Source organism: Gnatocerus cornutus, chromosome 10 (genome assembly GCF_029298725.1).
Source record: "Gnatocerus cornutus isolate USDA-ARS CGAHR chromosome 10, icGnaCorn1.1, whole genome shotgun sequence".
Lineage (NCBI taxonomy): Eukaryota > Metazoa > Arthropoda > Insecta > Coleoptera > Tenebrionidae > Gnatocerus > Gnatocerus cornutus.
In genome coordinates, this window is record NC_142242.1 from 6,358,303 (window position 1) to 6,378,493 (window position 20,191).

The 20,191-nt window shown below is 35.6% G+C and overlaps 6 protein-coding genes across 8 annotated transcripts; 2 read left to right on the forward strand and 4 right to left on the reverse strand.

The window, feature by feature from the left end:
* Positions 1–530: 530 nt before the first annotated feature.
* Positions 531–2,365, forward strand: LOC148167487 (isocitrate dehydrogenase [NAD] subunit gamma, mitochondrial-like). Of its 2 annotated transcripts, XM_088047361.1 has the most exons (9): positions 531–686; positions 744–803; positions 854–1,064; positions 1,112–1,302; positions 1,350–1,483; positions 1,529–1,760; positions 1,809–1,995; positions 2,044–2,122; positions 2,271–2,365. In XM_088047361.1, coding segments are annotated over exons 1-9 (1,152 nt in total). In that variant the 5' UTR covers positions 531–629; the 3' UTR covers positions 2,272–2,365. The 2 variants fall into 2 exon arrangements, with proteins under 2 accessions (XP_087903487.1, XP_087903486.1); XM_088047360.1 differs by lacking the exon at positions 2,271–2,365 and having other exon boundaries at positions 2,044–2,126.
* On the reverse strand, positions 2,353–6,264 carry Zw (glucose-6-phosphate 1-dehydrogenase Zw). Of its 2 annotated transcripts, none has more exons than XM_088047359.1 (8): positions 6,052–6,264; positions 4,177–4,301; positions 3,980–4,126; positions 3,715–3,932; positions 3,510–3,668; positions 2,821–3,463; positions 2,611–2,771; positions 2,353–2,557 (listed from the first exon to the last, which is right to left on the reverse strand). In XM_088047359.1, exons 1-8 carry the CDS (start codon positions 6,068–6,070, stop codon positions 2,461–2,463), a joined length of 1,569 nt encoding a protein of 522 aa, XP_087903485.1. In that variant the 5' UTR covers positions 6,071–6,264; the 3' UTR covers positions 2,353–2,460. The 2 variants fall into 2 exon arrangements, with proteins under 2 accessions (XP_087903485.1, XP_087903484.1); XM_088047358.1 differs by lacking the exon at positions 6,052–6,264 and adding an exon at positions 4,349–4,616.
* A 178-nt stretch (positions 6,265–6,442) lies between these two features.
* On the reverse strand, positions 6,443–7,453 carry LOC148167489 (uncharacterized). Its single transcript, XM_088047364.1, has 4 exons — positions 7,091–7,453; positions 6,954–7,044; positions 6,790–6,908; positions 6,443–6,739 (listed from the first exon to the last, which is right to left on the reverse strand). Exons 1-4 carry the CDS (start codon positions 7,227–7,229, stop codon positions 6,597–6,599), a joined length of 492 nt encoding a protein of 163 aa, XP_087903490.1. The 5' UTR covers positions 7,230–7,453; the 3' UTR covers positions 6,443–6,596.
* Positions 7,454–7,649: 196 nt separating this feature from the next.
* Positions 7,650–9,426, forward strand: CycG (cyclin G). Its single transcript, XM_088047362.1, has 5 exons — positions 7,650–7,810; positions 7,860–8,238; positions 8,288–8,566; positions 8,621–8,824; positions 8,874–9,426. Exons 2-5 carry the CDS (start codon positions 7,975–7,977, stop codon positions 9,051–9,053), a joined length of 927 nt encoding a protein of 308 aa, XP_087903488.1. The 5' UTR covers positions 7,650–7,810; positions 7,860–7,974; the 3' UTR covers positions 9,054–9,426.
* Positions 9,422–16,248, reverse strand: LOC148167491 (VWFA and cache domain-containing protein 1). The gene is made up of 9 exons (XM_088047352.1): positions 15,843–16,248; positions 15,511–15,796; positions 15,227–15,460; positions 14,751–15,161; positions 14,466–14,699; positions 14,268–14,417; positions 12,153–12,319; positions 11,901–12,102; positions 9,422–11,852 (listed from the first exon to the last, which is right to left on the reverse strand). Exons 1-9 carry the CDS (start codon positions 16,020–16,022, stop codon positions 10,084–10,086), a joined length of 3,633 nt encoding a protein of 1,210 aa, XP_087903478.1. The 5' UTR covers positions 16,023–16,248; the 3' UTR covers positions 9,422–10,083.
* Positions 16,249–17,192: 944 nt separating this feature from the next.
* Positions 17,193–19,554, reverse strand: crn (pre-mRNA splicing factor crn). The gene is made up of 2 exons (XM_088047376.1): positions 19,411–19,554; positions 17,193–19,306 (listed from the first exon to the last, which is right to left on the reverse strand). Exons 1-2 carry the CDS (start codon positions 19,447–19,449, stop codon positions 17,333–17,335), a joined length of 2,013 nt encoding a protein of 670 aa, XP_087903502.1. The 5' UTR covers positions 19,450–19,554; the 3' UTR covers positions 17,193–17,332.
* Between the last annotated feature and the right edge of the window lie 637 nt (positions 19,555–20,191).

Here is a 20,191-nt window from a genome sequence, read left to right on the forward strand (position 1 = left end):
AGAAAATCCGAACCCTATTCATAACATTTAATCTAACTTTAATGACTATTTTGATAAGAATCGGTTATTAGTCATTAGTATTCGTAAACTTCAAAATTTGGATACTTTCATTTTTGTATGGAATTAAATTATTATTACTCGTGTTTACCTGTTACTTTAAACAATTTTTGAAAGTTTTAAAATTTAGAAGGATCACAACAATCTGACGGGTACCCCAATCTGAGATTTTTATATACATAGATAATGATTTAAAATAAAGTCTTTTAGTTATGTCCATTTTTATTTATCTTAAATGCCTTAAAAAAACATTTTTCAAAAAATTTCTTTTACAAATTTCGACCAAAACGCAGACCACTGAAAAATGGAACTAAAAGAAATATTTTCGATTTGTAAAACTCACGTGGCGAGAGCTTCTATATTTTACATTTTTAGTCCTAAAAACCAAACGTTATTCTACCCGTAGCTCGCATACCTGCGCCGCCACTGGGTCAAACGTCACTTTAAAAGTCATTAAATGTCAAAGTGGTCAAACTGCTAATGCGCCATTTTAAGTCATCGGTAGACACGAAAATATATAAATAATTAAGTCCTAGTATTATTTTCAAGTATTTTTGTAATTTGTGGTCATAATGGCATCACGAGTGTTATTAAAAAAGCCATTAGAGCTTGGGAAAGTCCTGTTTAGAGTAAGTAAGCACCTTGTTGCATAACCTATAAACTAATTTTATTTATTCAATTTTTAGAGTCAGTCAACGTTGTCAGCTTTTGAAATTCAGCACAAAACGCCCTTGATTAAGAAGCTTGTAAGTTTATCTAATATTTTGTGTTAAAGTTCCTTTAGACTCTGTTTTAGGATGTTATTCCTGTGGCGTTATATGGGGGCCGTCATGCGGTTACTATGTTACCAGGAGGTGGAATCGGCCCTGAATTGATGGCATATGTTCGAGAAGTGTTCAAATATGCTGGAGCTCCTGTTGATTTTGAAGTTGTTGACATTGGTGATGAAAATTCAGACTTGGAGTATGCTATAACTTCAATTAAGCGCAATGGGGTTGCAATTAAGGGTAAGTTTGATCTTAAATGGTGTACACAGTCTTAAGACTTCCTTCAGGTAATATTGAGACCAAAAGTGAAAGCGCCAGTATTGTTTCAAGAAATGTTGCGATCAGAAATGAATTAGATTTATTTGTTAATGTTCTTCACTGTAAGTCATACCCTGGAGTCCTTGCACGCCAGAAAGGTATAGATATTGTTATCATAAGACAGAACACTGAAGGAGAATATGCCATGTTAGAGCATGAGGTAAATAAGTCAAAAAGACGGTCATCATATTTTACCATTTTTTTTAGAGTGTTGATGGGGTCGTTGAGAGCATGAAAGTTGTTACAAAGTCAAATTCAGACAGAGTCGCGAGATTCGCGTTCGAATATGCCAAGAAAAATGGCAGGAAAAAGGTCACAACCATCCACAAAGCCAATATTATGTAATACTTGAATTTTGCTTAAAACAGACTCATAAGGTTTTTCAGGAAACTCTCTGATGGTTTGTTTTTGGACACTTCAAAAAGGATAGCTGAGGAGTATCCTGAAATTGAACACAATGACATGATTATTGACAACTGTTGTATGCAGTTAGTGTCCAAACCTCATCAATTTGATGTCATGATTATGACGAATCTCTATGGTAGTATAGTATCAAATGTTGTGTGTGGTTTGATAGGGGGCGCAGGACTCCTGTCGGGAAAAAATTACGGCGATCATGTAAGATGTATTAAGTAACACCCTCATCACTTCATTATTTTATTTTAGTATGCTGTTTTTGAGCCAGGCACTCGTAACACAGGCACTGCAATTGCAGGCAAGAACATTGCCAACCCCATTGCTATGTTGAGTGCCTCAATTGCCATGTTAAAGCATTTAGGTCACACCCAACATGCTGAACTTATACAACGCGCTCTTGAGAAAACCGTTTGTGAAGACAAGATTCACACGCCTGGTAAAAATTCAATTTCGGATGAATGAAGTACTTAGTTGTCTTTTCCAGATCTTGGGGGCTCCGCCAAAAGCACCGACGTCGTTCAAAGAATTATTGATCACATTTTACAGTCTGATATCAGACCTTGGTAATTTTTTTTTTATTTTACTGTGTTGTTGCTTTAGCTAACTTTTAACTCTAACAATACTAACTTTTTTGCTGCAAGTCTAACAACTCTGTAAGTTGTGTTTTTTGTTGAACTTTTTTTTAATGCTGTTTTTCTTTTTGTTTTCCAGAATGTCTTCAGTTGAAGTGTTATTTATTAATTGTATAAAATGTATATAGATCGTAAACCACGTTGGAAATTGAATAAATTACTTCAGCGTAAAAATACCATTTTATTGTCATAAGTTAAAAGTTTAAAAAATTAAAATTGTGCCATAACCATTATAATTAAGTGGAATGCAGTTTGACATGTCATGGAGTTTACATTTTTGGTGCGGCCCATTTGTACGATCCCGTGTATGTGAAATTGTTATTTATTAACATTTCGTCCGCTTCTTTCGGACCACGGCTTCCATATCTGAAGACATAAACGACATAAAAAAGGGAATTATAAACAAACATGTCACTTACAAGTAAGGAATAGGTTTAATCTTTTCACTTTCAATTTTGTGCAGAAGCGGTGTGAAAATCCTCCAGGCCTCGCTCAGTTCATCAGAACGCACGAAATGCATTTGCGAACCGCAGAAGACGTCCAAAATCAATCTCTCATAAGCATCAGGTAGTTTGACGTTCTAATAATAACGAATTAGTTTAAATTAGATAAAAATAAAAGTAACATACAGCATATCTGTGCCCATATGTGAGATCTAGCTCCGTTTCTTCCATATCAAAGGCCATTCCTGGTGTCTTCACCATCAATTTTACATAAAGTGCTTCACCGGGTTGTACCCTGATGACCAATTCGTTACGTTTCGGTTTCCCATCGAAAATGTCTCCAGGGACATCTTTGAATTGGATGCGCACTTCTGCCTTCCGTTCGTTTAGTGCTTTTCCGCATTTAAGAATAAAAGGGACTCCGTCCCATCGTTCGTTATTGATGTGTAAAGCAGCAAGGGCGTACGTTGGAGTGACTGAGCCTTTAGGTACTGTAGGGTCGTCGAGGTAACCCATTCGTGCCTCGCCTTCACCCTGGGGATTCCCCGCGTACTGCCCAAGAACGACGTCTTTGCGATCTATGGCTTTGATGCACCTCAAAACCTTCACTTTTTCATTTCTGATATCATCGGGGTGGACGGATGCGGGTTTTTCCATCGCCACGAGAGTGAGGATTTGAAGGAGATGATTTTGCATAATATCTCTAATAATACCAAATTCATCGAAGTACCCGCCGCGACCTTGGGTGCCGAAGGGCTCTTTGAAGCTAATTTGGACCGAGGCGATATTATCTCGGTTCCATGTTGGATTAAAAATGCGATTGCCAAACCTAGAAACTCTTATAAGACGCGACGAAAAACTACAAAATGTTGTACCTAAGTGTCATGAGGTTTTGTACCATTTCCTTTCCTAGATAATGGTCAATGCGGTAGAGCTGTTGCTCAGTGAATAAAGAGGCCAAGTGATCTGAAAGTTTTTGCGAAGTGGCCGAATCGCGACCGAAAGGTTTCTCTATAATGATCCTTGTCCATCCTCTGAAACCAAAAGTATTACAAGGTCGAGCGACACTTTCCGACTTACTTGGGTGCCATGCAAGAATTTCTGATGTGAACAGTCACAGATTCAAATACTGACGGCGGGAGAGCTAAATAAAACAACCTATTAGCCACCGGGCCCTTTTCAGAGGTACTAAGCTCTTGATTGAGATGCTCAAAATTAGTCCTTGAGTCATAAGTACCAGAAATATAATGGTTCAAATTCCAGAACTGTTGGTACCGCTCTTCTTCAGCGGGTTTCACCTTTAAAACCAAGGTCAATTGATGAGTCACCCACATCTTAACTATACCTTCATGTACGGTTTACATTTTTCCTTTATTTCTTGAACAGAAGTCTTGCTTCTGGCGTATCCATAAAAAACCGTGTTGGCTGGAAGTAGGTTGTCTCTATACAACCACCACAAAGTAGGGTAAATTTTTTTTCTAGCTAGATCACCCTGTATATATGTGTTATAATAAAATAGGTACCAATTGTGTTAAAACTTACAGATGCGCCCAAAGTTATAAAAACGTGTGGGTACTGTCCATCGAAATGAGTCCCGTCATGATCCATTTCTTTGGATTTGAGTGATTTTCTGTATAAAGCCAAACACATTTCCGAGGTTGCTCCATCTGTAACAAAAAGACTAAAATCCACCCTAAACTTACCACTAATTTACCCTCATCGTCTATTTTTAGCAAAGGCATGATCACACCGTGGTCAGATAAATAACAGACTAAGTTAAATACACGATTAGATGACTTTCATTCGTATTTCAATAACACACTTTTTCAAGGTTGTTAAAATAATGTTTATTGCGACTATTTATAAAATTTCCCGCCATTGCTCATTTCTAGACTATTAAATGGGAAATTATGGGCTAACTTGAGCCAAGAATTAACTCTATTTCTCTAATATGACTACTGGAAAAACCTAATAAACTAATAACGACACGATGTAATTAAGTATTAATAGCAACTTTACGGTATCGATTATGTGTCGGAAACCAACATTGTCGCTATAAATTTGTATTATAAGAAAAACACTAAAGTAAGAAAATAAAAACAGAATTGCGTCGTTGGAAACTGATGGAAGTGCATATGGTAGTCATTATCATTACGTCATCGTAGATTAATTTAAATTCCTATAATAAATGCGTCGATAAGAAAATCAGCAACATTTTCTTTGTTGTCGGAAATGGACGAAAAATAATTGATTTAGAATCAAAATAAATGAGTCACAATAAAAACAATAAACAGTGACCGATAAAAATATGAAAATTAACAATAATAACAACAATAACCGTTTCAAAACATTCCAGCTCTAATTGATTTTCCTTTATTATGTACTAAATATTTACATTAAATTGATGAAGTAAAGAGGATAATAGATAAAAATTATATCCATGGTCAAATTTACTATAAGTAATTAAACATATAAATAAATCGATGGTACTTTTGATTTTGATAAAATGATAAAATCGTTACGTGTGAAGTAATCAGTAGATTTGGAGATATTTACATCATGGAAATGTTCCTAGAATTTGACTAATTACTAGATTTGACACAGGTCATAAAGCGTTACTTTGTAAATATTAAATTATTGATCTGTTGTGCTTCAGCTGCCAATTTCCTGAGCATTTTCATACAACGCTCCACTTTAATAGTATTAAGCAGTATTACCAAATTTTTAATCATAGATAATGGATTAAATATAAATTTTTATAATCCTCAAGCTAAATTTTGAATTTTCATATTATCAATTCAAGAATTACTGTTGTAATGAACAAAACTGCCATTTTTCTGTTTAATGGCAAAACCTTTCGGATCGCGGAATGTAAAATTATATAATTTCCTGCTCATCTGATTTAATAAACGATTGTTTTCTATTTCTCGGTACAACAATGATAAGGTGACTTTGACACTGAGTATTCACGCTTCAATTGCAATTGAAGTTTAAAAATTAAATTGGTCGTGGGTGTATTACTATCATTATTTAAACAAATTGGTGGTTGCCTAAGCCACGGCCGAAACAATTACACTTCAAAAAATGATTGCGGTTTTCGATGACTACGCACAATGAAATGCACTTTTTAATCGACATTTATCAGTTTTATCACGAATTTTATTTAACCTTTTCCTGCTTCGAAGGGTGACTTTGTTTCCGTTTCAAAAAATATTCAAATCTATGTTCAAAACTCTTCGGAGAAATTGAAAAAAAAAATCGGCGAACACGTGTTGCGGCTACCACGCTTTAGGGATAGTTTTTTTGGGTTAGTGGCAACGGCAACCCTTTGAATGTGGCCTTGACTTTGTAAGCCATACAAAAAACCCGCCAATTAATGTCGCGCACATTTAGAATACTAGATAAGAGTCTACTTACGTTGCGTTGTGTTGGCCATGTTGGGTTTTGCACAAAAAAATGTTTGGGATCCTAAAACAAGTAAACCTAGAAGACTAAACCCAAGTTGTTTGAAAGGTTTTCAGGTAAGAAATACAGTCGCGCTAAGACGCACGTGGTTCAAGATGATTTCGTGAAGGAAAGAGATAGAGAGTAAATAGCGTGATTTTCTAACAGGTATGATCGCACACTGTCGTCCTATTGGTTGGATTTTCATCAGTTACCCGACAAATTAAATTATCTCAAATTTTTGCCTTTTCATGCTGCTAACAACAGTAAGGTTTGAGGCCCATTGTGGGAATTACGTAATCGTAATTAAGGTGCTTGAAATATCAGTCACTCAATTAATGATACATTAGAGGTATAATCACAGTGAGATTTTAAAATTCCTTTATTCATTTAACGCTTTAACTGGTGTTTTCTACAAACAATCCTAAAAAGTATCAGCAAAAGCATCAACAAGTTCTAGAAATTAAAAAAAAAAGTATAAAAGGACTAGCTCATCTTTGGCAGAGATATTTGAAAAATTAATTGTTTTTTCTAACATGGCGCCGTCGTTTCAAGGCCCCCGCTTGTTTGAGCAGTTGCACGTTCTCGTCGTCGCAGTCAAGTGAAGGGTCCCAAATTCGCAATCTTTTTGGCAAATAAATGAGTCCCCCTAATGTGACACCTAAAACAATTTGGTACAAAATTGTTACCTTCCAACTCAGGCAAACTCACAGTTTAAAACACAGGGAAATACTACATAAAAATTTAAAGTTGCCGCGCGAAAATACAACGTTTCTGTAAAATACATCACGATTGTCACAAGAAGAGAAAAAATTCCCATACTGACAACCCTACAACTTCCTATCAAGATTGAACACATTTTTTTAGGAACTTACGGTTTGTAGTGGATGTAAAGGGTGCAGTGGATTAAAGCTAACGCTTTGAGAATTGAATAGACACCCAATATCCGTGAGGTAGTGTATTCCTCTACAAACTTTCTATTACTTTTGCTCAGACCCTTTGAACCACCTACCATCAACAAAGTCAGTTTCTGAGAAACCTTTACTCAAAAATGAGCGTTTTTCGATATAACTCCTAACGGCGGTGCCCAGATCCATGAATGCAACGAAGGCTATCCACCCTCGGAAGGCATATATCATTTTTCTATCCATTTTAAGTTTGTTTTTTCCTTATTAAAGACTCGTTTAACAACACTCATTAAAAGGCACGATAATTAGCTCAACAAACTTTCATTGTAACAGGAAAAAGAACAGAGAGATATGTTTGGAGTATTTTGTAAAAACCATCATAAGAACATTTTTGAACGGTGGGTGTTGCTGAAAGAGGGGTTATGTTGTAAGAATGACATTGACTGAAACAGTAAACAGCCGTGCGTGCGGAATCTGTAATACCGACTGTTCGTTTTTGAATTTTTAATAAATCTATATTTATGCCCCACAGTAGCGTAAAAATTGACACGAAATCCGAACGGATAACAATTACGATAACAATTTAGCTTTGAGTACATATTTACGGTACAACTCGTGGAATATTCTAGAAACCGTTGCCGGTAAACTAAAATGAAATATTTGCCGACCGGGGATGGGACTCTAGCCACCAAAAGTGACGTTTGACAGTGACGTCATTCCATTGTATTTCTTTCTCGTTTGTAAATTGTAAACTGTGTTTGTGTAATAGTTGAATCTTAAGGCGTAAAAGCAGTTATTTCAAGCGAATTTACACAAGCATCCGGGTAAGTAATCGATGAATATTAAAAAAACCAAATCTGATCGCTGATATAGGTTCTAGGCCTGCTTCTACTTTTGCCTGTTTAGACTTGTTCTATTGAGTAATGGTGAGTAATCGTTCGTGAACGTCCAACAAGAAGAATTGCAGCAAGAAAAGACGCTCAATAAGATGGAAAAACAAAGCAAAGGAAGGAGCCGGCCTATGCCGGATGCTAGGAACATAAAAAACATCACACTTCAACTCCAAGCAGCCCTAAAAAAAGAAAATCAGTTTGTCTGTACCTATTCAGACCGAAAGCCTTGGGAAGTTACAATGTCTGCAAGAGATGGTGCCGTGCATGTGATGAGATTCCTCAAAGTTTGGTTTGATCTTCCAGAGACTGTCTTTTTCACTGCTGTCAACTATCTTGATATGTTTTTGGCGCGCATGAAGGTAACGTTATATTGCATCATTTTTTTCAAATTCTTATTATTTTCTTTAGGTTCAAGAGAAGTTCCTGTCTTGTTTGTCAATAAGTTGCTTCAATATCGCGGCTACTTGCCATGGTTTTGAGATCAACACTAGTCGACTGGTCTCTTTGTCACAAAGCAAGTGCTCTGTTAAAGACATGGAGCGCATGAGTTCCATCATCGGCCAAAAATTGGAAGTTGGAACAACTGAATTCTGCAATGCTTTGGATTTATTGCAGGTTTACATGGACATATTTAGATACATTGCTGTGCAATTCAGGATTGAAGGGCTCCTTAATAGGATGCTAGAAGTACGTAAATTGGAAGTGAGAATATTTTAAGAATTTCACTTTTCTTTTTTCTAGTGGCAACAATTGTGCACCAGGTTAGAGCTGCTGCTGTGTGATTCATTGTGTGCTTGTTACAAGCCTTCCATTCTCGCTTTAGCTTTTATCCATTTTGAAATGGAGCGATTTTTGTCGCGGGAGATCCCAAGAAAATCGAACTACTATACAATGGAAATGTTTTATGTGCTGGCGGTGATGATTGAGCTTCAAAATTTGTGCAATGTAAGGTTTAGATTGGGGATCTTATCTGGTTACTTATAATTTGTTCTAGATCAATTCAAGTGATTATAAGTCTTGTTTTGAAGCTGTTACTCAAGTTCTCAAGGAGTATGACAGTAGGAAGAAAACACGACATCGCCAAAAGCTTATGTGGCGATTCTCGGTGTCCACTCATGCCTTGACGGGGTATTCTCATCACTATTCCAAGCTCAATACTGTCACAGAAGAATAAAAAAAATACAAAAAAGTCAATATGAAAATTAGGTTCAACCTGTTGTAAATGTAATGTGTCTGCAAAAACTGGTTTCTTTTGTTCTCGTTTAATTCACAGTGTTGTTTATAATTTCCGATGCCAGTTTTTTGTGGATACACCGATATGTAATTAATTGGCCTATGTTTAACCAGTGTTTTATCCAGTCCCACAAAACGTCAGTCCTCCTGACACCAAAAAAATGTGTTTACATGTTCCTTTCAGTTTTTGTAGAGAGTTTGAAAACATTCACATGAGATTCTGAGTTTTGTAAACTAGTCGTGATGTTACCATTTCTCTCAAACCGTGAATTTTGCAAATTGTAACATTCTCAAATAAAATACTTTGAAATATATCAATATATTTATTTTTTGAAAAAAGTACACAAAAACTATTTAAGACAGGTACATTATATGTTAGCTACGAATTATTGCACCATTATTAGCTAAAAACATTGGTTAATGGGAAATAATAGCTACACATAAGTTGCCAATCTGCCCCCGCGTGATCAAAAAATGGCAGTTTTGAAACTCGAATTCAGTCTTTTGACCACTGAACGGATAAATCAGTCTTCATGTTTTTAGATAAAATTGGAAGTGAACGATTATAATTTAGATGCCCAACAAGAGTGTGATAACATATTTACAATTGGTGTTTTGATTTAGATGATTGGACGATTACGACACGGAGCCCTAATGATATAAGATAAATGTAACAAGTTTTTCGGAACTCCGCTTAACTAACAAGCAACTTCGCACATCCACATTAAAAAATGCTATAGCCGATCCACGGTACATTATAAAAATATACAATAAATGGTGTTACTTACAGGAATTAACATTATCTAGAATAAATAAATTTACAAATACACAAAATTTACAATTAAGTACAATGAATAATGTACTTGCAACGCCGCTTCCAATAATAGATAAATGCAAAGCCTCTGCATAATAACAACAAGCTGAGACTTGAAACTGTAACTATGTACATAACACTACATAAAAAGCAAATGTTACGTCGTTTCCATATTTCTATGGACAGTAACCGGAACAACAATGCATTTGTTTCTTGGAATACGAGTAAACTGCGAAGGTTGATGTCCATGCGGTTTCGTAGAAACGCTGGTGTGTATAGACATACTATCTGACCCCAAGTCACTTTCTAAGGAATCTAATTCAACAGGAGCTAGCGACATGTGCTCCGATTCGTCGTGTTGTGTCATGGTGGAGTATCCATGATCGGATTCCGCAGCTAAAGTAGTTCGTTTGTAGTTACTCGAAACGCAATATGGCGAAATAGGGTCAGGTTTGTCGTCTTGAAGTAACTTATCTCGATGATTTCCAACAGTATGGTAGTTATCACTTAAATTAAGATCACTCATCCGTAAATGATTATCTTGAGTTGAAGAAAGGTACAATCTTTCGGCAGTTTGCGGAGATGTCGACCGGTGATAAATATAAAACATACACACGAGAAGGAGTGTTCCAAATATAAACAACGTAATAATGCTAATAGGCACATTGTAAGACTCTTCAGGAGTATCTAAATCGTGCAGTTTACGATAAGGAGTAACTGAGCCGATAATTCCATTAAAACAAGTGGACATGGAAGCACAAAATGGGTTTTCAAGAGGTGAGCCATCCACGTCAAACTTACACCATTCACATCCTGTGATGCCCAGACATCTCAAGTGTGTTTTTTCTTTATTACAACTCATTGGGAAGCACGACTTCATTTCTCTGGTAGATTCTTCATGGAAGTGCGCGTTTGGGGAGACATGCTCCGGGAACCAATTACAAATTTGATTATTGGTGTTGTCAAAATCGGTACATTTATTTTGTTCTAATGGACACTCGCATGGACATTCGCATTCTTTTTGTTCCATGCGGTTGCAGTTGAGACATAATCGATCTACTACACTGCACGGACAAAACGTCACCTCCATATTACAAGTGGCGTTTACTATACCAACAAAAACGTTCGTGTTATGTAAGGCGGCAATGTGATAACTAACGCAATGTTCTCCTTGAACTGAGCTGACCAAAACATCGGTGTAGCTCGTATTTAGTTTGTAAAACCTCTGAACAGTACCACCTCCATAACTATTGCATAAAACCTTCTTAATAAACAATTTGTGACTCAAAATATCGTTAGCAACCAGTGATTCTTTATGGACGATGTGCTGTTTTTCAACGGGGCCGTGACCATTCGGATCTATCAAGTTCGGGTGATAAATCAAATACCCTCGATCATCCATCATAAAACACGTCACATTTGTGGACAAGCAAAACGGCATTCTATTCAATAACAATCTGAAGATGTATCCATATGTTACATCAATCGCTACGACCACATGCTCCATTGCGTATGCGATGGTTACGATATAACCAGCACCTCCTTCGTCTAAATACGGCGGTACCATTATCAATTTTGATTTGTGTTCCATCGCTTGAGCAAACCACGGTCTTGTTGTTGGGTCCAGACCTTGGTTGAGGATACTACCAGGGAACATTTCCAACACACCATTATAGGAAGCCACGTACCGCCGAACGATATACTTAGATTTCAAACTGGACAAATGTTGAGTTCGCAGAAAACTCAAAATGTGAGCCAGAGACGCCACTTCATCTTTTACTTCTTCTCTTAAACCGGGATTTGGTAATGTCTGAGTATTGTCTTGCAAGAAGTCCATGAAGAGCTGCAGAGAGTCGTTATTTTTCGTGTTTTGGAGAGCTGCGAGCGATTCGAAACACGAGGAACTTAAATATAGAGAACCAGCGTCTGAAAAAAAGTTTCAGTTTTGAACCGTTATTAATAGTGAGAATTTACCCAACGTCGCCACTTGGTTTAAATGTCTGCACAACTTTGAGTTTTCGGTCTCATGAAGATGCTGGTAAACGAGTCTAATGCTCTGAGCTTCTGAAACGTTTAACGGCCATCTGACCGCGTAAGGTCGCGGTGAAGACACAAGTTCGCGTTTAACCACGCAGGCGATGTACCAATTTCCTACTCTTTTCCAAGACCATTTAATCTATAAAGACAATACTTACTACTACAAACTTCATAATTTTTTATACTAACAGGTAATCCAAATTGTTGCATGAGTTGAACTCCTTCTGGCTCTGTCAAGAGGCGATTCTTCACTGTATGAAAGAGTGGTACGTTTTCGAAGTATGATATATCGACAAATTTGAGTTGTTGCTTCACTGTGGCAAGAGATGCGAATTTTGGATGGATTATAACACGACCTGAAAGTAAAGTGGCCCAAAAAAGTTATTTGTGTACCAAGACCAAAAGGTGTTCCTTTTTTGGCCAAGCCTTTTTTTAATGGCCGAGACGATAGCCGAGGCCAGAAAGAAGGCGAGGGCAAAATGGCACTTTTTGGCCGTGATACACACAAGATTTTTTAGGCGACATCATAAAATTTACTAGTTAATTAATTTTTACTTATGATTTATTGGTTTAATCATTTATAACAACTAAATAATTGGAAATATTTATGAATCCTTTAGAAAAGTTCATATTTTTTTTATTTAAATTTGCAGTTTCGGCATGTGTAGCTTCACAATTGGTATGAATTAGGTTTGATGTGCTTTTTGATGTTGTTGCAGCAGCACTGCTATCCATGTTCATTTTCAATAATTCAACATGTCTTTGTTGCACTTTACAGCAAATTGTCGATTTGATTTTACCCAAATAATTATAAAATTGAGGGTAATATCGGTATCTTGATGTAATATGCAAAACTATGGATAGATGGCGCCACCATAGATCGGCCGAAAATGTTTGCGGCCAGAAAAGACTCACTTTTAGGCCGCTTTTAAGGCCTAAAAATTTCATTTTCAGTTTAAGTCGCCTAAAATAGTTATTTGTGTACCAAGGCCAAAAAGTGTTTCTTTTTTGGCCGTGATACACACATGGTTTTTTAGGCCGCATCATTAAATTTGTAAGTTAATTAATTCTTATTTATTATTTATTGATATAATCATTTATAACAACTGAATAATTGTGAATATTTATGAATCCTTCTGAAAAGTTCATATTTTGTTTATTTACATTTGCAATTTCGGCATGTGTAGCTTCAAAATTTGTATGAATTAAGTTTGATGTGCTTTTTATGTTGTTGCAGCAGCACTGCTAGACATGTTTATTTTCAATAATTCAACACGTTTTTGTTGCACTTTACAGCAGTTTGTCGATTTGATTTTACCCAAATAATTATAAAAATGGGGGTAATATCGGTATCTTGATATAATATGCAAAAATATAGATAGATGGCGCCACCATAGATCGGCCAAAAATGTTTGCGGCCAGAAAAGACTTACTTTTAGGCCGCTTTTGAGGCCTAAAAATTCCATTTTTAGTTTAAGTCGCCTAAAAAATTATTTTTTTTCTTCTAATGCATAGATTCTGACACTAGATATCGAACACTAAAATATCTAATCTTAGCTTCTAAAGTTTGCTTTTGTGTGTTTTACATCAATAAATAAGTTTTCATTGATTTTACGAGCAGAAAGTGGTAGTACATTGATCAAAACGGTAACAAATTGCATATTACAGAGTAGTGAGTGTTTACTTGTCTACCATTGTTGTAAAAACCGTTTTTGGGTATAACTGAATTAGAAAATGGCGTCAAGATAGTGTAAATAAGATATTGATACATTGTTTTATTTGCGATAAATTTATTAAAGGATAAAGCAAAAAAATTGTTGGCAACAAATTTGAAGCATTGTGAAGCTTATGAAGCCTATTTTAACTTCATAATCCGGAATCAAGGTAAACATTGGGTACCTCATTTTGCCTGACTTGAATATTCAATAACTGTAATTACTATACGGAAAAATTATCAGAATAAATCCCAATTTATCTTAATTCTCATACAAGCAAAAGAAAATCACTAAATATTCATTTTTGATATTGATTTTTTATTATTTTAAATTTGTATGCTATTATTCTTGAATTAAATAGACTCCGATGTTCAGCAAAAAAAATCTGATTGTACTTTATAATAAATTTATGAAAAATTCTTAAAAATTCGAAAAATTGCTCGGGGTTTTTAAAAAGCAAACTTTGATTAAAAATAGTTTTCCCATTGTTGGTAACGTAGAAGAAACCAAAATTTAACATTCAGAAGCAGACCCAAAAATCGTGTCGACCAGTGGTATAATAAAAAAAAATGGCAAGACGTATAAATACCTTTCATATCGATTAAAAAAGCGTAGTAATTCCTTTGTTTATTGACAAAATAACTGAGATCTTCCACCAAACTCGCAAAGTAGACGTCAACACCCAGAAGTCCGAATTGGTTATCGCCTGAACAACCAACTGAGAAGGAAACAGTCAAATCTATAAAATTACAGATTAGAAATCATTTTGTCTAATTTCTAGCCTAACCATTAGAGCTCTTGTCCCACTGTGGAAGAGAAATCTTCTTTTGTAGATCATAAGAAAAGTTGCTATTGAAAATGGCATAAAAGCGACTGAGAGCAAATCCAAGAGCCTCTGATGAGTTAACAGCAATCATCGTTCCGTTGATAACATTCCCAGAGTTAGAAATATTATATTTATTGTAATTTTGAAAAGCTATGTCTTTTAGAAACTGAGTCTCCAAGATTGTCGGTCTATTATCTAAATAAGAAAAGAGAGTATAACGTGCAAAACTAAGTATTTAATACTTACCATCAATTACAGCACAGGTGTTAATAACAAACGGACAAGTTATATTTTCCGACGCTTCTTGTATTGCTTCCAACACAACTTTTGCTTCAGTTAAAGAAGATAATAATCCACGACTAACGTATAAAATCATCACAGTTTCGTTTTGTATTTTGCTTGATTCAATAACCGTTAAAGCTTTTTGAAGGCCTAGCGTATGGTTTGTGGCACCGCTTCCTTTGTACATTCCGTCTATAAATTTGTACAATAATTTCTTCTTTGTGGCATCTACTGAGGTAAACTTTGGAACATCACTAACTACTGGAGGATTTGGCAAAAGACATTCCTCGTTTAGCTGAGGAGAGATGCAGTCGTTTGATATGGCAAGAATGGCTAAATTATCTCCTTCATTCAGACTTTCGATGACTTGTTTTGCTAGAAGGAGTTACAGTGGATTTAGATTGTGATGCAAAAATCGACTTCAGTTTAGTAACACTCACCCATTGAAGTCACTATGGCAAAGTGTCGCTTGCTAAGAGAGCCCCCATGATCCAGAAGTAAAATGATATTTTTAGGAACATAAGTGTTCCTAGTCATGTAATTATTCCATAATAACATATGATCAATTTTTTTACACTCCAAAAAAGGTGAATATAAACTTCCTTCTAAATCAGAAGATGAAATAAAATACTGCTGTTTAATACCATTTTTCATAACCATCATTTTGTGTATAACTAAAAAAATCAGAAAAAATAAACAAACGAAAATCCAGTGCTAAACTTACTATAATCTAAATTTAGGTGATTTTTTGGATCATCATCTAATGTGTAATCACACAGTTTGGCATTTTTCTTTATGGAATCTTCAGTTCTATTGTCATTGCAAGGTAAAAGTGAGGAGCTCGTTTTGGTTGTATTATCCAAAGTTTGCATTTTTTCAATCGCCCCCTTTGCACGTTCAAGAGCTGAGAAAATGTCTTCAATTTTTTCTTCTAATTTTTGCGCTATTTCATTAACTGTTTTATTAGCATCGACCATCGTCGATGTGTACTTCAAAGTGGTGTAAAATTTCTACAAACGATTCGTGAAATAATGAAAATAAAAACACAAAGATTACCTTAATGTAACTGATGGCCAATTCATCGTTTTTTATATCTCCTAAATCTTCATTTAAATCTTTCGTTATGCTTCTGATCCACACATCATTTAATGTATTTGTAAAAACACTAATCGGCACCAACGTCAGGGTTAAAATAAGACATTTAAATAAACAATTACAGGGAAAAATGGTTCTCATTATTAAAAACTTTTTGGTTATGGTTTCACACGAGCAACACAACAAATTCCGTTAGTAAGGCAATTTTCATGGTGTTTAGTTTAGAATATACTCATCCCATGTTAATTTTTAACTTTTTGTTTATCGGACTGTTTACTAACTGCCCATATTTTTTTAACCCTTTACAGAGTAAACAAACAAGATGACGGTCTTGGATTTACTCGCTTGACGTTTCAACGACACCACTTGTGTGAAGTTAGCGCTTTGATCCAGCGCTCTTAAATCCCCACAACTAAGTCCGTTGCACACAGCTAAATGTAACGTGACGACTTGTTGTATAACTGGTGGCCTAGTTCAAATGTCAATAATGTCCTGAGTTCGAAAATCTTCTAAAACTACATATGATTTTTGCTAATTGGTGGGGTGAATCTTTTTAATTTTCAGTCATTGCAAAGTGAAGTAAGTTTTGCATTTTTAATTTTGGTGTTAATAATAGAAACAAAAATTTATTTTTTAAACATACAATTTCAATTTGCACAATCTGACAAAATTCGAGTTTACTGTAATTTATTAGCAGCAATATTGAGAAAATTACTTCTTTCTGCTTTTGGAAAGATTCCAAAACCAACCTTTAAATTTTGTCCATTGTTTATCACAGTTCTTAAATCGCAGATAAAAATTTGTCAGAAGTAAAAAAAGTTTAAATTAAGCACAAACACTGTAGATTAATCTACTTTTGTATGCTCGTTATTTAAATTTAAAGCTAACTTCACTTTGTCTTATCAAAAATGCTTTAAATTAATTACTTATTGAAATGAAGAGATTAAGCCATTACGAAATTTTGGTAATTGAGTAACTGTAACTTGTATGATAATTTATCTTAAACATAAAGACTGTATTGTTGATTGTCAACCCCACAAGTTCTTCATGAGTTTATAGAGCGGTGTATGACAGTCTTTGTGGCAGAGGTTCTTCAAGTTAGGAGGCTAGGTTCACACATGTCATTCGACGTCACAATTCATAACCGCCAACTTAACAAAATACAATCACTAACTTTTGGTTACTTTTATTTAAACTTGTCTTCATAAAACGATTTCGTTTTACGATCAATTACAATAATTTGACGTGATTATGAAACTCGACTCGAGATAACCATTTTTAAATTCCATAAAGATTACTGACAAAGCGAAGTCGGGACAAAATTTTAATGTTTAAGAAAAGGGAAAATCACGTAATATGTAACCACAAGAACTATCCTTTCAAATTACAAAAACACATCTTATTTATTCATTTACAAAATATCGAATTATCTAACAATTTCCTTTACTAATTTAGTTTTCAGCATCTTTCTGCTTCTTCCAATTTTTGGCAGCAGCCAAGAACTTAAGATTAGGTTTACCAGCTTCGTCCTCTGGAAATATATAATCAAAGATTTCTTCCCATCCTTGTTCAATGCCTTCCTCATCAATAACTTTCTGTCTCTTCTTGATCCGTTTAGGCATTTTCGTGAGGACTTTTTCTTTGGTATTTTCAGTACCGTTCGCATTCTCAAAATCTCTCCAGTTTTCTAACAATAATACTCTCGATTCTTTTTCTCCGCACGATTTTAAACTTTCGTTTGCGCGCTCATAAACTCTTCTAGCCAAAGCAATGTGTATGTTATCTTCAGTTGCGTTGGTCAACTCGAACTTCGCGTACGATAACCAGACTTTAACGTGTGCCGTTCTTTCGAGAAGTCTCTCATAAAGTTGTCTAGCATTCGCGGGTTCTTCTTGGGAAATTTCAAAGTCAATGTATGCCTTCCAGAGCAGCTCAGGCATATCTAATCTTGGTTGGGCCACAGCAAGCTCGTAAATTGCTCGAGCTCTTTCAACGTCACCAAGGAGTGTTTCAAGTTCAGCAAATTTCATCCAAGTAACGCAATTTTCAGGTCCAAATTCTAGGAATTTTCCATATAGGATCCGGCAGCGATCAAACTCCCGAAGTTGGATTTCTATGTCTATGTAGCCTCTGAAAAGTTTGTCTCTAGGACATCTTCCGATAGCCATTCCGAGAATTTTTCTTGCAGAATTGATATTCTTTTGGCGAATTTCGAACTGGGCAAACAACAGCCAAATTTTTGAGAAAGTAAAAACTTTGTGAGGGAGTAATTCAAGACAAGCTTTGTAAACTTGGCGAGTACGTTCGTAATCTACAGCTTCCAGTTCTTCAAAAAGTGCATAATTGATCCAAAGGTAAATGTATCTTCTCCAGTATTGCTTATCTTTTGTTGGCGGAACATTGGCAATGGCGCGTTCATAAGTTTCTCGGGTAATATCGACTTCGCCTTCTCCTTCCACGAGTCGTAAGTAATCAAACCAAGCGTCATAATTGGTCGGATTTTCAAGGATTTCTTGTTCATACTGGAATTTACGTTTCGAGACGATAACATCTTCAATTCCAGACCTATCGCCGTATTTCTTCTCATGAATTGTGTAAGCTTTGTACAGTTCTTTAGCTTGTTCTTTTGGCATGTGCTCCAAAGCATATTTGTAAATAATCCTAGCTCTATCATGTTCTTTCTGATTCTCTTCAAATCTAGCAAAAGCAATGTAAAGCTTTTCATCTAAATGATCGTCTCCATAGAAATGTACAGCTCGCTCATAGATCTCCCTGGATGAATTAATAAATCCGTGATTTTCTTCAAACCTCGCGTACTTAATCCAATGCTTAACTTCTGGATGCGTTATAACAAATCTTTCATAAATCTGTCTCGCCCGATCAATTTCTTTATATCTCAACTCGAAGTTAATGTATGTTTGCCATGCTTGCTCGTCTGGTTGCCACTCCATCCAACGTTCAAACACAGCTCTAGCCCCAGCCACATTCTCTAACATTTCTTCCATGTAAGTGTATTTGTACCAAAACTGATTTATACGCGGCAAAATCGTTACCGCTCTGTCCCATAAATTCCTCGCATGGTTCACTTGCCGGTTTCTCATCTCCATTTCCGTGTATTTGAGCCATATTGTAACGTTTCTATGATCTACATCCAATGCACGTTCATAAATAGATCTTGCTCTTTGGATTTCCTTCTGCGACTCTTCCCAATGAGCGTATTTAATCCAATTAGAAATTACAGTTCGATTTTTACGAATATTATCCTCGAATTGTTTACGTCTGCGTAACTGGTAGTCAGCGAGCTCAGCAGGATCGGAAATCTTCTGCTTTGGAGGTGGTGGAAGAATTTCCAAATCACGTTCCTTAGCCTCGCGGAGGAGCTGTTCGGCTGTGATTTGGATCTCCGCAGGGGCTTTATTTTTCACCTGAAAATCGTAAGAAAAGCAATGAAATACTGGGCTAGAATCTTTAACTTTTCAAGGAGTTTAACGGTTTTCTTTGAATGTTTTGAGAACGTGAAGTTACTTACCTTAGCCACTTTGGGCATTTTCTGCGGTTTCGTCTCCATGGTTAGTCAATTTTGCGGATTTTTAACACCAAACACTGAAAACGCAAGAGATAAACATAACCTGTTTGCGTACCACTTTAAAATGAGGTTATGTAGGCGTTCAGTGACTTCGCGGACGTAGGTTGGTACGAGAAAAATTAAAAAAATTAAAGGATAGGGGTAAAATTTTCCTTTATTCATAAATCTATCAAATAACATGGTTGCTTTGAATAAAATGCAATTTTAGAACGAATTTAAGTCGTTAAAATAAATTTCCAGCAAATGATGATTTTTTGCATGGTCAGGGCCGGATTCAGAGCTGCGCGCTCGACAAACAGTGGCAAATTTTTACAAACTAAATGTTTACATATGTTTACAAGTTTCTCAATTTTTTTTACCGTTTCAATGAACTTAATGGCAAAAAAAGCGCAAATTTGCAACCGTTGCCAAGGTATGAGCAATGTGATTGGCGTTGCCATGTAGCAAATGAGATTTGCAGTACCGCAAGTCACACTTGAAATCGACCCCTAAGACTGTAAAAAAATTAGAACTCGTACATTTTATAGATGTATTGCTTTGAATGTTTTGAAATGTCGATTATATAGCTATGAGCGTTTTCCAATATTGTTGATAATCGAAAAACACGGATAATCGAGTTGTTAAATAAACATTCGTTTTAAGGCAACAGAATAATTTGGAACGTTTTTTTAATTTAAAATATGTAAATATTTTAACGAAATTTACCAACATCTTAACAATAACA

Bases quoted from the DNA above. Each gene is read 5' to 3' on its own strand.
- LOC148167487 (XM_088047360.1), top strand. From the start codon at position 630: ATGGCATCACGAGTGTTATTAAAAAAGCCATTAGAGCTTGGGAAAGTC. The intron at 687-743 runs GTAAGTAAGCAC...TTCAATTTTTAG, and splicing joins TTGGGAAAGTCCTGTTTAGA to AGTCAGTCAACGTTGTCAGC. The intron at 804-853 runs GTAAGTTTATCT...ACTCTGTTTTAG, and splicing joins CGCCCTTGATTAAGAAGCTT to GATGTTATTCCTGTGGCGTT.
- Zw (XM_088047358.1), bottom strand. From the start codon at position 4,376: ATGCCTTTGCTAAAAATAGACGATGAGG. The intron at 4,127-4,176 runs GTAAGTTTTAAC...ACATATATACAG, and splicing joins TTATAACTTTGGGCGCATCT to GGTGATCTAGCTAGAAAAAA. The intron at 3,669-3,714 runs GTAAGTCGGAAA...TTTTGGTTTCAG, and splicing joins AATTCTTGCATGGCACCCAA to AGGATGGACAAGGATCATTA.
- LOC148167489 (XM_088047364.1), bottom strand. From the start codon at position 7,229: ATGGATAGAAAAATGATATATGCCTTCCGAGGGTGGATAGCCTTCGTT. The intron at 6,909-6,953 runs GTAAGTTCCTAA...AGGAAGTTGTAG, and splicing joins CTTTACATCCACTACAAACC to GGTTGTCAGTATGGGAATTT. The intron at 6,740-6,789 runs GTGAGTTTGCCT...AAATTGTTTTAG, and splicing joins ATTTCCCTGTGTTTTAAACT to GTGTCACATTAGGGGGACTC.
- CycG (XM_088047362.1), top strand. From the start codon at position 7,975: ATGGAAAAACAAAGCAAAGGAAGGAGCCGGCCTATGCCGGATGCTAGG. The intron at 8,567-8,620 runs GTACGTAAATTG...TCTTTTTTCTAG, and splicing joins TCCTTAATAGGATGCTAGAA to TGGCAACAATTGTGCACCAG. The intron at 8,825-8,873 runs GTAAGGTTTAGA...AATTTGTTCTAG, and splicing joins AGCTTCAAAATTTGTGCAAT to ATCAATTCAAGTGATTATAA.
- LOC148167491 (XM_088047352.1), bottom strand. From the start codon at position 16,022: ATGAGAACCATTTTTCCCTGTAATTGTTTATTTAAATGTCTTATTTTA. The intron at 14,700-14,750 runs GTAAGTATTAAA...TTTCTTATTTAG, and splicing joins CACCTGTGCTGTAATTGATG to ATAATAGACCGACAATCTTG. The intron at 12,103-12,152 runs GTTAGTATAAAA...TTGTCTTTATAG, and splicing joins TGCAACAATTTGGATTACCT to ATTAAATGGTCTTGGAAAAG.
- crn (XM_088047376.1), bottom strand. From the start codon at position 19,449: ATGGAGACGAAACCGCAGAAAATGCCCAAAGTGGCTAAG. The intron at 19,307-19,410 runs GTAAGTAACTTC...TACGATTTTCAG, and splicing joins AAATGCCCAAAGTGGCTAAG to GTGAAAAATAAAGCCCCTGC.